Below are 15,741 nucleotides of genomic sequence, written 5' to 3'. Positions count from 1 at the left end.
TCTACTCCTGTCACGAGCACACGCACACACATACGTACTTGCATTAACAGCAACCACAACGAAACCCATTCGCCAACAGCCCTGCTCTCAAGTTGAACGATTATGCAACGATGGCCCTTTCTCATCGCAATATCGCCGTGATGAAGACTCATCAACGAGTCACTCGTTATTGTACGTGCCAATATGTCCCCACAATAAAGTGGGCATCGGTGCCACACCACGAGGGAGCGGGAGCGGTGCAAGGTGGGGGGAGGGGGGGGTTCACGGTGCAACGGGAGTGGAGACAGAAACCCGTCACGCTCTCAGCGGCGAACACCGACGTTCTTACGCAACGAATCGCACGGGAAAGTTGTGGTAAACAACAATGAATAAATAACGATACATTTAAAGGGACAGTTTTTTTATGTTTGCGTTGTGGCCGAAACGTCGTGAGAATCGTATTTTATTATGTTTTATTTTTATCATTTTATTTTTTCCCGTCTACGTGACTTTACCGAAAGAACCAAGAAGATGAATCCCTGCAAGTCACGAAAGCTTTAAATCGAAATTTAAATGGTATGACCGTACTTCTCCGCTCCGGTCAGTGCGGGTTGGTGAGATGCCCCCACGTGATATGGGAAGCCTCCGTACATACCACACACGGGCTGCTAAACATATACAAGTGAAACCCTAATCAAAGGTCACTTGTCACAGAAAATGTATTGACATGTAATGGTGACATCGTCATATCCCTTACGAGCCGAGGTGAACGACAGCCCATTGTTGCACGACTTGGGGCGACAGAACAGCTTTAGCAGGATTGCGACCTCTCGTCTCGTCGCACTTTGCAATAATTCACTGTAATCCCTGCACTTTCTGCAAGGGGACAGGTTACGGTTTGCGTGAGTATCCTGATTAGCGTCAGCAGCCGGAAGGTCATTGGTGTGCGGATGGCACATGCCACAAGCTCTTTGGATAACCTCCAGACGTGGAATGCGGGTGCACTGGCCTGGAAGCAAAGCGCGTTAAATACAAATAATATAAATAATAAATCAAACGGAAATACCGATGGGTGCTAAGTAAATCGATCGACGACGGAAAAAATGAACAGAGTTGTGCGGCGTTTTGTGTGTATTTTGAACGTCAGAGTGATGAGAGCTCGGGGCGAGCAGCTACATCATGGGACCTCCTTTGCCAGCACCACAATATACTAATAGGGGTTTTCCCCTTTTTTCTGGCAACAAAACTGACACCGTTTGCAAGGAATCATGTTTACATTAGCCACAATACTTGCAGTCAAATGCAAAGGAGGTCCCATGATGTAGCTGCTTACCCCGAGCTCTCATTACTCTGATAGTGCGTTGTCTTTGAAATGTGCGCCTTTTGGCATCATCTGGTCGAACACCATATGAGACCAGGCTCTAAAGAAAGCTGTCTCTGGTTTGCGCCAATCAGTTTCAAGGACAATGCATAAATTATCAGAGTATTGCTTTTTTTGTTTGCATTTGACTGCAAGTATTGTGGTTAATGTTAACATGATTCCTTGCAAAAGGTGTCAGTTTTGTTGCCATAAAAAAGGGAAAAAACCTATTAGTACACAAAAAGTGGTTCTAGAGAAATGAGTTTTCAATCGAGATGATTTAAAAGTGCATAGCTCCAGTGGCTTCCTAATATCGGAAGGAAGAGCGTTCCAGACGGCCGCAGAAGGCGCCTCTGAAAGCGCCGCGCGATGCAGTGACTGGCGGAGCCAGTGGGGGGGGTGTCACGTGCCCCCCAAATGATGCGATTGGAATCCCTAATTTCGATCGGATCATTGGGTTTATTAGTAATACATCGGCATTTTGCCACCCCCACTGCCACTGTGTAGCATATTATTAGGTGCCAGGACTCTATGAGATGATAGGACAATAGTCTGGGTCCATAATTGGCAATAAGTAACGGCAAAGCAGTTATAAGTGACTCACAGAATTGTGCGCAGTTGCGTCTACAGCACACGACTTCCCTGAAGGCATCAACACCTTCAGCGAGCGTGATGCCGATCACACAACGCGGTTCGAATTCGACCCTCGATCGATGGCTGCGCCATCGCCGCACACGCGTCGAATAAAAAGTAAGGGACAAGTCCTTAGGGGCCGTCCATAAATGACGTCACGCACCTGGGGGGGGGGGGGTTGAGAAATGTGACGTCACATCAAAATGCGCAACTTTAAATAAATATAGACACGTTCTTCTTAATTAAATAGACTTTTAAATAAATGTTTTCTCCTACAACATCAGAGTACAGCGCCACATTAAATACGCACTGCAATGAAAATAGTTTAAAGCGATTCGAAGCATGTTTGATTTCTATGGGGGGGGGCAGAGCTTTGTGACGTCATATTTGAGGGGAGGGGTTCTGACTTTTTGTGACGCCATGTGACGACGGGGAGGGGGGGTAAAAAATCGTCTAAAATCGTCTAAAATCGCGTGACGTCATTTGTGGACGGCCCCTTACTTTCTAACAACTCCTATAATTTTTCATTGCTGGATGGGTTGCCCCCGACCCCCCCCCCCACCTGAAAATCCTGGCTCCGCCATTGGATGCAGTGACCGTCTCTGTTGGGCGGCGAGCCCGAAGCCGCTGCCGCGAGGCTGATCATGGTGTCGCGTGACGATGGCTCAGAACTGATTCTAGAATTGAAGCTTTCGTGACTGCAAGGATTCATATTCTTGGCTTTTCGGTAAAGTCACGTAGGTAAAACATTAAAATTAATAAAAGTAAAATAAAATAAAAAAATAAAAATCACGACGTTTCGGAGGCAACACAGAAGACTCGCGTGACTAATTGTGTTGCCTCCAAAACGTCGTGATTTTTATTTTTTTTTATATTATTTTACTTTTATTAATTTTAATGTTTTACCTACGTGACTTTACCGAAAAACCTAAGAATATGAATCCTTGCAGTCACGAAAGCTTCAAATCTAGAATTAATGCCCTCTACGGGGAGGAATTCCGGCTCAGAACTGCTTGACGCACCCCGCTCGGGCAATTCTTCGCGCGCGCGTCGCATCGCGGGTGATGGATTTTGCGTGACGTGTGTGAGATTTGTAGTGGTGACATTAGTGGCGAGACTTGCTCGAGCCATTGTCGGTCCTCGCCAGAGTCACTGGACAATTAGTCACGCGAGTCTTCTTGGTTCTTTCGGTAAAGTCACGTAGAAGGGAAATAATAAAATAATAAAAATAAAACATTATAAAATAATTCTCACGACGTTTCGGCCACAACACAAGCTGGTCTTCACCTGAGAACGGCTGCTTGTGTTGTGGCCGAAACGTCGTGAGGATTATTTTATTATGTTTTATTTTTATTATTTTATTACTTCCCTTCTACGTGACTTTACCGAAAGAACCAAGAAGATTATTAGGTCAGTTGAGGAGTGCAACTTGTAAGTGGCATTGTTCTACCCGAAGTGACCCGCGGATGAGTCACGTGAGCTCCGAGTTTCGCGTCGGGGAATGTGCGAGGGCGCTGGGGCATTTGTGGCGGTTTGATCCGCGAAGAGGAAGTCTTGCTCCACGGACGATGTCTCTAGCCACAGGACATACGCAGAAGTGGTTTCGACTCTTGAATGTGGTCACGTTCCCCTGCATCTACCCCCAATATGTGCATTACCCCTATTTCTGACGTTACAGTTGTTGCGTCGGATGTTGGAGTGCACGGGAAAATTTGACAGCTTTAAGACAGATCCTCCCATTTCCCGAAACATGTCTTTTTATCATCATCATCATCCTGGATATTTGCGAACAAAGTGGAATAACGCAAACATTCCCATTGTTGAAGAACGACTTGCCAGATACTACGTCCTCACTTGTGATGTGGAAAAAGAAAAACATTCTGACGTCATCCAAACAAAGCATATCTCAGTGGTATAAACATGAAAAAAAAAACATTTTACAGACCCAACCGCACATTCCACAATCTTCCATTTAATAAAGAGCCTTAATCCCAAATCCTCTTTGGGAGGTAATCCGGGTCAACCGAGCCCTTTTGTTGATCGAGAAGCAATAACACACCCCTCTCTCCAACCACAGCCTGACCAGGACCTCGCACCATGATACCCAGCCAATAATTGACACGTTAGTCATTACATGTTATCAATCCTTTCACCAATTTTTTATGCACATAGTTTTGCAAGAAGCGTGATTTTAGTGCCAGTAAAAATGCTATAATTGATTTGATTACGTGTATAAAATGCAGTATGCTTATGGCCAAATCACATGCAATGCACCCAATCTCGTCAGATCTCAGCCGTGGTCGTGCCACTGCTGGATGACTTCCCACACCGTCACCACCCCCGTGGTCGTGTGATGTCAAGAACCAGTCTGACACGCACGAGCTGATCTCATGATTTCATTCCCACCTGGGAGAGAGAGGGGGGGGGTCATCACCTTAGGGGTGTTTTCTTATTTGGGCTCTCATTCCATCACCACTCTTTGTTCATTGGCCATCACCCCTTCAAGAAATATATCTTGCCCAAGCTCGCGTTATATTGACCGTCGATACGATGTCTCTAGTTTGCGTTTGTTCCCTCCCTGATCAGTGTGTTATACTGGTAGGAACCTCCTGGTTACACCAGCCCACAGGGGATTATTGTGTCCGTCCGTCCGTCCGCCGTGCATCCAAAAATGTGAAGGGTGGGGCTGGGTGGAGAGGGGAGGGTGGGGAGGGGCTGGGTCGGGAGGGGCTGGGTGGGAAGGAGCTGAGTGGCGAGGGGAGGGGCTGGGTGGGGAGGGTGGGGCTGGGTGGGGGGTGGGAGGGGTGGGGCTGGGTGGGGAGGGGCTGGTCACCCCGTGGTGCCCTTATAAAACTCAACGTTTAACCTACTCACGCCGGCCTGTGCCCGCCCTCACAGTCGGGCATATTTGCGGAATACACCACGCCGCCGTTGACCCTGTCCATTGACCGAGCAACCCAACGTTCCTACCAGCTCCCTCCGCAGGAATGTGTTTCCTCTTACCGCCTCTCGGGTGCAACTATACGCGCGCGCCTCTCCATGCGCGGTCTTTGTCGTCGTCTTTGTCGCTGTCCGTGTTTCTGAACCACGTGTAATCGCGCGTATATTCGCACAGATTGCAAACTTTATTCCCCAGTCACAGTGCAATTCTGCCTTTCATCATCACACTCTCCCAAAAGCACTCCACCCTGCTCCCGTTCACCTCCTTATGTTATCATCTTGATCCTGGTTTGCATTCAAACATTGCCCTAGGTTTACACAGATTCTACCGTGTTTGGTTCACTTGGTTTATTATCCATTGTCGTATAACTGCTAAGCCCTTGCATGATCAGAATAGTATTTATGAGCAGCCAAATGCAATGCATTCATTACATTATGTATTCGTAATCCTTAATCTAAAAAAATGGCTTTTGTACAGACAGCGATACATTTGTACCACCCTTCACTTTCCATTTCCAAAAGCCATTTGAATTTCATGAAGCAGATCACTTATGAGTTGGCTGGGAGGCTCAGCCAGCTAATACTGTCTGAGCACTGGGCCAGCACTGCTGAGAGGCTGGGTTCGAATCCAATCTACAGTCAACCGTAATTAAATCCGGTTCCTAAGTTTAGTGAGTTGATGGTATCAGCCCATTGACCGGTAACTACAGAGAAAAATACATTCTCAAATTGGCATTTCATAAAATGTAGCCTATGCTAATACTGATTATATCTATGTTTGATTCTGTTCAACAAACAGTACTATGCAACAGGGCATGTGGGAAAGTGTAGTGCCTCTTATGCCAACCTTATGAATTAAAATGTTACGTTTGTTCGCAATATGAAGAACACTCTTTTCAGGGCATATAAAAGGTGTGCTCTTAGTATTAACAGGAGGATCCCTATTGGATTGTCTTCAGCAGTAGTTACCTGCCATATCCCAGGGGTATTCTTCCACACGAGGTGATGGACTGCGAGCTTTGATATGTGCGATTGAAAATGTCGTGGCTACGACACCATGAACACGATGTCAATAAAATTGGAAAATACAAAAAAATGAAACATAAAATGAGCACTTTAATACACGCACACACACACGGGGAAGTGAATCTAATTGGATATTTTAAAACATGGGTTTTTTTTCCCTGCGAGGTGCGTGGTTTGAGCCCACTCTTCTTAAATGTCATTAGAGGGGGCATTTGCGATGGAGGCCAAACAGATGGCAGGCACAGTGAACGGCTCAACACGGCATGACCTCCTGCCAGAACTCGGCATTTTCACATTCTCGCCGGACGGTGCAGAATAAAAGCACGAGCTCTCGGGACGCCCTGCCTGAAATAATGTCCAGCGTCTGTTGTGCCGGCTCACAAACCTACCCGCTTAACCCCACCTGCAGTGAAATTTCGATTTAAAGCTTTCGTGACTGCAGGGATTCATCTTCTTGGTTCTTTCGGTAAAGTCACGTAGAAGGGAAGTAATAAAATAATACAAATAAACATAATAAAATAAAATTCTCACGACGTTTCGGCCACAACGCAAGCAGCCGTCCTCAGGTGAAGACCAGGTCTGTCGGGGAGACAGCTTCTGAATGAAACACCAAGCGTGGTGGCGTGGTGGTGGTGTTTCATTCAGACGCTGTCTCCCCGACAGACCTGGTCTTCACCTGAGGACGGCTGCTTGCGTTGTGGCCGAAACGTCGTGAGAATTATTTTATTATGTTTTATTTTTATTATTTTATTACTTCCCTTCTACGTGACTTTACCGAAAAAACCAAGAAGACCCACATGCAGTGCTTTATATGTATTTATTGTGCACAATCCACCGTTTCCGCTCCTTTTCCCTACATGCCCCCTTACACTAGAACAAACTTCCCCTCCACATTAAGGCAGACGCACCCTCCCTGTGGAGTTTCCGCTCCTCTCTCAAGACCCACCTCTTTTCTTTAGCCCATCCTTCCCTCCATCCCCAAGCATCCCCGTAATTCCCACTAAACATCGCTCCCTATACCCCATCCCTATTCACCATATCACCTTTAGCTACCCTCATTTTACCGCTCATAACCCTTATAAAGCGTCTTGTATAAAAGTGCTGTATAAATATAAGACAGATCAATGCATGTATTCGATTGATCGCCGTTCTAACTCTAACCAGGTGAGAGCGGATTGGCGTCCATTGCCCCTTTTGCACATTCGGCAAAACAACCTTTCAAAGCCCTCTCGCCTGGAAAAATAAAATATATTGCGTTTCAATTAAATGTTGTCCAATATTTTTTAAGGCACATCGCTTTATTAAGGGTTCCTGTGTGATCAGAATAATATATTCTAACATTGTTAGCATATTATATTCACAACAGTTATTGTAATTGTAATCATAGATCAAAAAAAAAATTATAATAGGGTTTTTACCATTTTTTTCTGGCAACAAAACAGTTTTGTTGCCAAAAACAGTTTTGTTGCCAGAATAAAGGGTAAAAAACCTATTATATTTTGCTACTGGCAAAGGAGGCCTCATAATGGATCAAACATTGTTTACCAACATTTATCTTGTGAATGTTGCATCTCAGATAATGTTTGCTGTTGATTATTGCAATAACCGCAACAGGGGTGACTTGTCGATCAAGTTGATCAATCAGCTAAAATGATAACACTAGTCAACACACTTTTTCTGGCATAAGATATTCCAACGGTTTTAAGGTAATTTTGGGTTTCTGATTTCAAATCTGGCATAAGTTTTTGTCTATCACGTCTGGTTTTTGAGATATCAAATATTGCATTTTCAATAAAAACTGCAGAAGAAAAATATTAAATAAATGTGGATATCTACATAAAATGATATTTTAAACACACTATCCTAAAAATACAGCACCATATTTTAACACTAAAGCAGTCACTGACTCGCAACAACTTGCAATCATAAGTGACAGAGTTAATTTCGGGTAAAATCAATGAAAATGGGGTATGCCGATAGCATAAAAATGAGATGTGATAGGGCAAATCTGAGATCAGATTTGGAATCAGCACCCTGAAATTAGTCTAAAACAGCTGCAAAAGTCCAGGCCAGAATTTTTTTTTACATTTTTTGTTGACCAGTGTAATTGACTACTTATTTTCTGATCGATTACTTTGGCCCATTTAAAACATGGCAGCCACCTCCACATCCGGTCTCCTGAAGTCAGGAAACCTCGTGTAAGCCACGCCCAGCATGACGCGGCTGGTGTTCATACTGATGACGTCAGCACACCCCGCTCATCACCTCCCGTCCAGCGGCACATGTGGGAACAGAAGTGAGGCTCATTCGATTAGTCGAGTTATCAAATCAATAATCGTTTAGAGCAATTGATTACTTGCATAATTGGATGTCTCAGCTTTAGATGCATGTTCAGTGTTTTAAGTGCTGCTGACTCAGTGTGTGCGTCTGTGCATCTGTCTGAAATCTTGTATTTAACGTGAACGTATACACATTTGTACGTCACATTTGTATGTCACATTTGTTTAAACAATTAACTGAAAGGAAACACAACGCAGAGCAGCGTTAATCTTTTTTCCGACGGATTAGTACCGTAATCTCAAACTTTCGACAAGCAAACCAACTTAAAGAAAAATTACAATACCATTAAATCTTGTGTGCGGCATATCAAAACAAGGGGATGCAATTAAACTCGCTCCAGTGTTTTCGTGTAATAAATTCCAATTATTTGCAATTTTATACACCGCAAAGTAAGTATATACTAATGGTGGTTTTCAGAGGATATAACTGCTCGATCAGACGGTGCTGCTGCATAATATCGGTCTTGACGGGAGGTTAATTGACACAGCATAGCCCGTTCAAAATTGGAAAACAACAACCCAATTTCCACAAGCCAGCCAAGCCCCCACCGAGTGTGGGTGAGGATGAAACAAGGACACGGACCTTTGACCATGCCACTGGCTACAGAGGTCGCAGCGAATGGAGCTGTGATCATTAGGAGCGTATCGCACCTCCCTCGGTTTGTTTTAGGGGATCTGCTCCCACGTTGGATGTTGACTCCTCCGAGGGAGGATGTTTGATCAGAGCCGTGCGGTGCAGTGAAATATTGAAAAGGCCTGTCCTGGCTCTTTGGGAAAGTAGTTTCAGCTTGAAGTGGTTATTTTGGTGGTACAATAGCTCTTTGAAATTACTATTTTACATTTTGATTTAAAGCTTTCGTGACTGCAGGGATTCATATTCCGGGACACCGATCTGGGAGTGTGGTTGTTTGGCCCTGGAGAAGAGGGCCGTTACAAGGGATTGAGATGGTACTCCTGAGACCGTGAGATGGTTGCATACCTGTCAACCCCTTGTCAGTGCGCTAGCTTAGTACAGACCAATTCAGACCTTATTGGTCACCCCGTGCCCTTATAAGTCTCAACGTTTTATCCTACAAAGCTCCATCGCAAGGGAGAAACACAACTAATTTTGACAAATAAAAATGTTTGTGCTCAATTTTCCTGTACAATAATGCGGGTACACGGTATGGGTTGACAGGTATGTGGTTGATCAACGTATGTTTGTATATGTGTTGAACTTCTTTCGCACCGTACCTAGACAACCGTGCAATTCGGAGGTGCCGGAGAAACGACAACAACCTAAACACACACGAAACTCAAATAAAGTAAACAACCCGGTGATCGATGTTCGCTCGCCGGGTCGAGGACGATGCTCGTCGTCGTTTCTCACCTGGACAGAGTGGGGGCTGTTGTGGAGGCCCCCACCTTCCCACTGCCCTACATCACTGACACGCGTGAAGAGTCTATTCTTGGTTCTTTTGGTAAAGTCACGTGGATAGAAAATAAAAATAATAAAAGTGGGACTTTTTGCTTTTATTTTAATATATTTTTTAATTTATTTTATTTTTATTTTATATCTACGTGACTTTACCGAAAGAACCACGAATATTAATTTCTGCGGTCATGAAAATTTTTTGTCAAAATTTTTTACTCGTGAAGAGCTTTGGGTTGATTGTTAAGTCAGTCAGGCCTGCAACCGGCCGCTCCTTCCACGCAACTTTGCAAACACGCCTCACCCGAATGGTCGCTCGCTGAAGGGTCGCGGATAAATAGCGATCACTGGGTGGGTTTGTTCTAGAAGGGTCGCGACACGCGATGGTGCATTTGTCAGCCCAGTCTGGGTCGATGTTTTGGCAGTACAAACAGGTGAAATGTATTTCGGGCACAGGGCGCACACACACTTAGGCAAGTCACTCTGTAAACTTTACATGTAATGTTTAAATTTCCACACCTTGAAAGTAACTCGTGCAGCAAGTCTAAGCATGGCAACCATCTCGGGGTGGTGTTTTGTTTTAAACGCTTGGTCTGACCTCCAACTGTGCTGAAGAGACGGACAAAATGTCTATTCGGAACTCTTGCAGAAACTGCATCAACTCCCCATCCCCTCCCCATGTTAGCGAGTGACCCGCAGAATGTGATATCATGGAACTAGTTCTGAGGGCCCACCAAGTGACCTCTTATCCACACTCGGAGGCCCACACTTGCCCACGCACTCTGCTGCGAAGAAATGTTTGCCTCATGGCAGTTATACCAGAATGATGATGCAATTTAGCCAAATTAATGGAATGCAATTCATCGGTGCGGCTTGTTTGTGTAATCATTCGTTTATGGACCCGACACCATCATCTCGCACTTGAGAAGCCAGCTTAATGGCTGATGGCTGAAACCCAGATGCGAGCCCACAATCTCTCTCTATATGTTTTTTTTTACCAGTTAAGGCCCACTGAGCTATATACAGTAGCTCTTTTTCAGAAGCCACCTGGCCACAAATGTTTGACCATACCGCACCACAGCTAGCATTGCCAGCTGGTTATAAGTGGGGTGACCTACTCGCCAGTGATGTTAGCCGTGGCCGGGAATCTTACTGTTTCTTTATTGCAGTGACTTCACCACTGTGCCACCGCTCCCCGCAAGTAAACACAATATAATAAAATTAGCATTTAGTATCTGCGTGTTTTCTTACACAATGCAAATTAGTCATTCTTCACAGTTAAAGTAAACAGGGTAACTCTTAAGTCTGTTCATGATTCGATCCGAGTTCGTTTATTTAGTGATGTGGTCAGGCAGGCCGTTCCTTAATCTCGGTGCCATCACAGCAGAGGCAGACTCTGCAGTTCTGACGTCTGCTACTGGACCTGTGAGCAATGCAAAGTACAAAAACCCCACAATGCATTCATCAATAGCACTGCCCTCAAAGGAAATCAAACACCCCAGAGATTAGCACTACCTATATGCTCATTTTGAGCAAGAAGTAAGTTTTCACTTTTATGTTTAAGGAAAACAAGATATGTATCAAACAGGTGACGTTTCAGACAATGGCTCTTCTTCATAATAGAGGCCATGGCCCAATACGTCGCCTATCATATACGTTTCATATTCAGTGCAATGTTATTGGCGAATGTGTTGAGAGTTCTAAACTATTTTGTAACTATTCTAAACTTTTTTTTATTTTACCAGGTAAGGCCCACTGAGCTACGTAGCGCTTTTTCAGAAGCGACCTGGCTGTTACAAATGATAGCTCACCGAAGTGACAGCTTATCACGTGGTCATTTAGAGCAGCCGAACACTCTAAACGCGTGTTTCTAAATGTGGCGGAAAAAAGCGGAGGACCCTGAGAAAAACCGACTCGACCACCACGGAGAGAACATGCAAACTCCAAGTTTGCAGGCGTCAGGGTCAGGATCGCACCCATGACGTCCTGTACACCAGGCGAGGTAGTTAACATCTCGCCACCGTGACGCCCATCTCATTGGCGCTGGCTCAGTGTTCTGACTCCTGAGCCACGTGATCGCCTCCTGGGTACAAGTTTTGGCATCGAGGCCATCAGAAGTTGGAGTTTTGACTATCTGATCCGGCGCCACCTGTCACGATTAGTGTGTGTGTGTGTGTGTGATTAGAAAGTTTATTCACTCTCCCCACTTCTGTCCGCAGAATTATTATGGGGTGTACCACGATTGGCTGCTTGGCACATCGCACGCGGTGGGATAATGTGCGGCCACTCCAACGTATTCCTCGGGGCTCCTTAGAGCTCCCTGTAAGTGTAAACTCTATCGCCAGCAGTGACCTGAGCAAGAAATTGCAGGGCTGCACCTTTACCGTGTATATATATATATATAACTGGAGTAAAAGTGGAAAGTAAGTTTAAGAATTTGAAGCTTTCGTGACTGCAGGAATCCATACTCTTTGGTTCTTTCGGTAAAAGTCACGTAAGTAGAAATAAAATAATATGAACTAAAATAAAAACGAAACACGACGTTTCGATCGCAACACAAGCAATCCTGATCACGTGGGAACACCCTTGCTCCTCCCCCTTTCTTACCTATATAACCTCTTGCCACTGCAGTTCTCTCGCCCACTTCAGCTTGTTTTTTATTGCTGTGGTTGTCCCACCCGATGAGGATTTCTTGTGCTGCGATCGAAACGTCGTGATTTGTTTTTATTTTACATTCTTTTATTTCTACCTACGTGCCTTTACCGAAAGAACCAAAGAGTACGTTTAAGAAACCGGTATGCCCATTACACCGCGTGTCTTCCGCGCGCGTGTGCGTGAGATTCACAACTCCACGTGAGCACTGAACGGACTTGCCTCTGTGACTGGCAGCAACAGCAGCAGCAGCAGCATCATCATCCTCCGGCAATTTTTTTTTAAGTGTCTTCACACAGGCAGAGCGAGGCGCAAATTGAGTTTCGGTCGGGCTGTCGGAGAATCAAATTTCCAGCCGTGGGGGCCCGGCGATTTTCTCGCGAGACGCCGCGCTGACAACCGTCTCGCTTTGTCCTCGGCAATTAGCGCCGAGAAGCAGCGCCGCTCCCAGCCACAGCAGCACCCGCCTTACTCCAACACTCCCCCTTCCTCTCTGCTAGTAGCCTCATCCCAGGGGAAGTGGCAATAACGTGAATTTTATTCTGCGTATGGCGTCGTGTCTCTGGGATTGGGGAGCGGCGGGTGCTGTTAGTTCTGTGCTACGAACGCGCCAGGCCACCCGAGTTCGATTCCCGTTCACAGCCAACGTCGGTGATGACATATCCTGAAGCCGTTCCGGGACTCACCTAGATTGGCTCAGCCTGCAATGCGTAAACGTCAGTATTCGGCGACAGGCGTGGCCGGGCGTGGTGCTTGCCACCCACCCCTTCGTGTGCCGTGCTGGCCTTAATAGGTGCTCACTAACAGTACTTGCCCCAAACATCTGTTTAAGGTTATACGTGGGGGTTATTGTACACCAACATCAGTGGCGTGGTTTTTCTTTTACTTCGTGCTGTTGAAAGACAACATTGTGAACATGAGCAAATAAAAAATAGATAATGAACACAACCCATTGACTACACAAAGACAAAGATCCCCCATATAGCCTTAACAGACTGTAGGGGCAAGTGTAACTCAGATGTACAGTATGTTGATCTTCTTTCACACCGTACGTAGCAAACCGTGCTAAATCGGAGGTGCGGGGGAACGACAGCGAACTAAACACAAAAAAGTACTTCCAAAGATCGAGTTTTCAATCTGGATTTAAAAGTACATCTAGATTTAAAAGACCATCGGCTTTAGGTTATTTTTTCATTACTCAGTATGTTCTGACTTTAAAACACGACTTTTAACTCAGCAAGCATCAGGCAGGCAGGCAGGCAAACCTTCGCATCTGCGTGTCTGCACGCTCATAAAACCGCAGCGCAGGTAACCCATTGGCTGAGTGAGCCGTTTCGTGCCACGCAAAGTGTGCCTCTGACGGCGGTGAACATTTTTACTTTTTTTTTCTTTCACGGAAGCAACTTCACTGGCGACCTTTGGAATACAGAATATAAATCAATACGGCAGCCTCCCCGTGGAACTCTGCGCTGGTTGCACTTGACACTGGGCGGCCACGCTTTTAAGACGGTGAGAAGCAACCGGCGAGCGATGGTTCCCGAGTTCTTCCTTCTTGCCGCGGAGAATTTCGAAGACACATTCCGTCGAATGACCCCAACTTGCTCCCCGCCCGCATGAGAGCCGCCGTGTCGGTGAGTCGATCGCGCTCGCGGGGTTGCGCGCCGCACCAATCCGTACCTTTCAACTCACCGGCGGAGTTGGCAGCTGCGCGTTTGTTATATGTGCGCGTGTGCGATTACGTTTTCGGCTCGCAGCTGTTATTAAACTTAAACTTGCAAGGAGAAGGGGGGGGGGTTACTGTGGTGTAGCGTTATAAGTGTGTCGACGTCTTTGTGGTGAGCGTACGGGAACCTTTGCGTGCGTATTTGCACAACAAATTCAAACTTCGTTTTCTCGCGGTCTATAAACGCGCACTTCTCAGGGTTCATCGAGCCGTAAAACATACTTAAAGAGTAAAGGTGGCAGGTCCCATGGCAACGAGGATAATCCCCGTTTTAATGTAAGTGGCTGAGCATTCACAACCCTTTTTGGGGGGGGGGCACCTGAAGAAACGTTGAGTCCGCTCCCAATTATTTCCCTTCTCGAACTTGTCTCATAAATTCTAGATTTGAAGCTTTCGTGACTGCAAGGATTCATATTCTTTGTTTTTTCGGTAAAGTCACGTAGGTAATTTTTTTTTAAATTAAAATTAATGAAAGTAAAATAAAATCAAATTCACGACGTTTCGGAGGCAACACAAGCTTCCGTCTTCAGGTGGAACCTACGTGACTTTACCGAAACAACCTAAGAATATTTGTCTCATAAAGCCTGGGGCTGTCGCTTGCCAATGTAATTCCCGCAGTGCGCTTGAAGCGGTGTAATTGGTGTGAGGCTGTTGTGAACTCCTTGCTCTCGGTGTCATCCCCACCTGTGCAGTCTTCTAAAAGCGGTATTCGAGTGGGAAATACTGATTTGCAGTCACAGAAGATGGGAAATACTGCTCACACTGTGCTGCTGCTGTGTGAGCCCCCCCACCTCTCCCCGCCCACGGCTCATGGCGTGCGTCACGTGACAGTGACTTGACCATACTTCACCACGGCTGGTCACTGCCGGGGGTTGCTGTCGACGGGTAGCACGGACGTGGGAGCAGGGAAGGGATTTACAGCCACCGGCGTCTGTGGTGGTGATGACGCGTGTCTAGAAGCAGGGGGGGGGTGCGAAAGCTCCACTGGGGGGCTAGGCCGGAGGTGACGCATGCGAGTGGTGGATTCATCGCCCAGTTGATGTTTGTTGTTGGATTTCTTTTTGTCGCGTAGTCATTTTGGGTCGAGGCAACAGCTCCCTCCACCACATGTGAGAAGCGAGATTTGAACCCAGGATTTCAGCCGCATCGGCTCGTTACTCTGATTCGCACCTCACGATTGGCACAGTTGGCTACGTACGGTGCGAAAGAGGTTCAACATACGTACGTACATCCTGCGCCGCCTCTTGAAGTTAAAAACTATTCTGAGAAAAGGGAAAGGAAAAGACGATAAAACAGAATATTATAACGGAGTAAAAACAAGAAATATGATGACAACCGAAATAAAAGTATTAGAAAATAAAACAAACAATTGACCAGTATCGTGTGTCAGAAATTCATTTTATTGGAAACAAAATAGATGGCACGGCAATAAAAAAAATTTAATTGTTATTTTTAATGCATGGCTGTAGCATACTTTGGAAAGGCAAAGACCACGAATGCTATTTCCACACTTGGTGGGAGCTGCCGCAGGTGTGACGCCTATTCCACGCGGGACAATCTACCGCAGTCCCGACGCTGTGCCACTCCTCGTGGGTGTTGTGACCAATTGTTAGAACAAATACACACGAGGTCGCCTTTGCGGGATGCGATTTGCCACGGGTTAACTTTCGAGCACGCA

At 45.9% G+C, this 15,741-nt stretch overlaps 1 protein-coding gene across 5 annotated transcripts in view; it reads left to right on the top strand.

Annotated features, from left to right (window-relative positions):
• NR1H4 (nuclear receptor subfamily 1 group H member 4) overlaps window positions 1-15,741 on the top strand; it is a 108,916-nt gene that overhangs the window by 1,744 nt on the left and 91,431 nt on the right. The window contains exon 1 of one of the 5 annotated variants that reach the window (XM_078601547.1): window positions 13,479-13,971. The exons of 3 other annotated variants lie outside the window; for them this stretch is intronic. In XM_078601547.1, coding sequence (XP_078457673.1) covers window positions 13,954-13,971 — 18 coding nt within the window. In that variant the 5' untranslated portion in view covers window positions 13,479-13,953. Of the gene's footprint in view, window positions 1-13,478; window positions 13,972-15,741 lie in introns of those variants that run through there. One more of the 5 variants, XM_078601548.1, reaches the window with a different exon arrangement.

This window comes from Lampetra planeri, chromosome 16, assembly GCF_965212315.1.
Source record: "Lampetra planeri chromosome 16, kcLamPlan1.2.h2, whole genome shotgun sequence".
Classification (NCBI taxonomy): Eukaryota; Metazoa; Chordata; class Hyperoartia; order Petromyzontiformes; family Petromyzontidae; genus Lampetra; species Lampetra planeri.
This window is presented reverse-complemented; position numbering and strand designations above follow the sequence as displayed.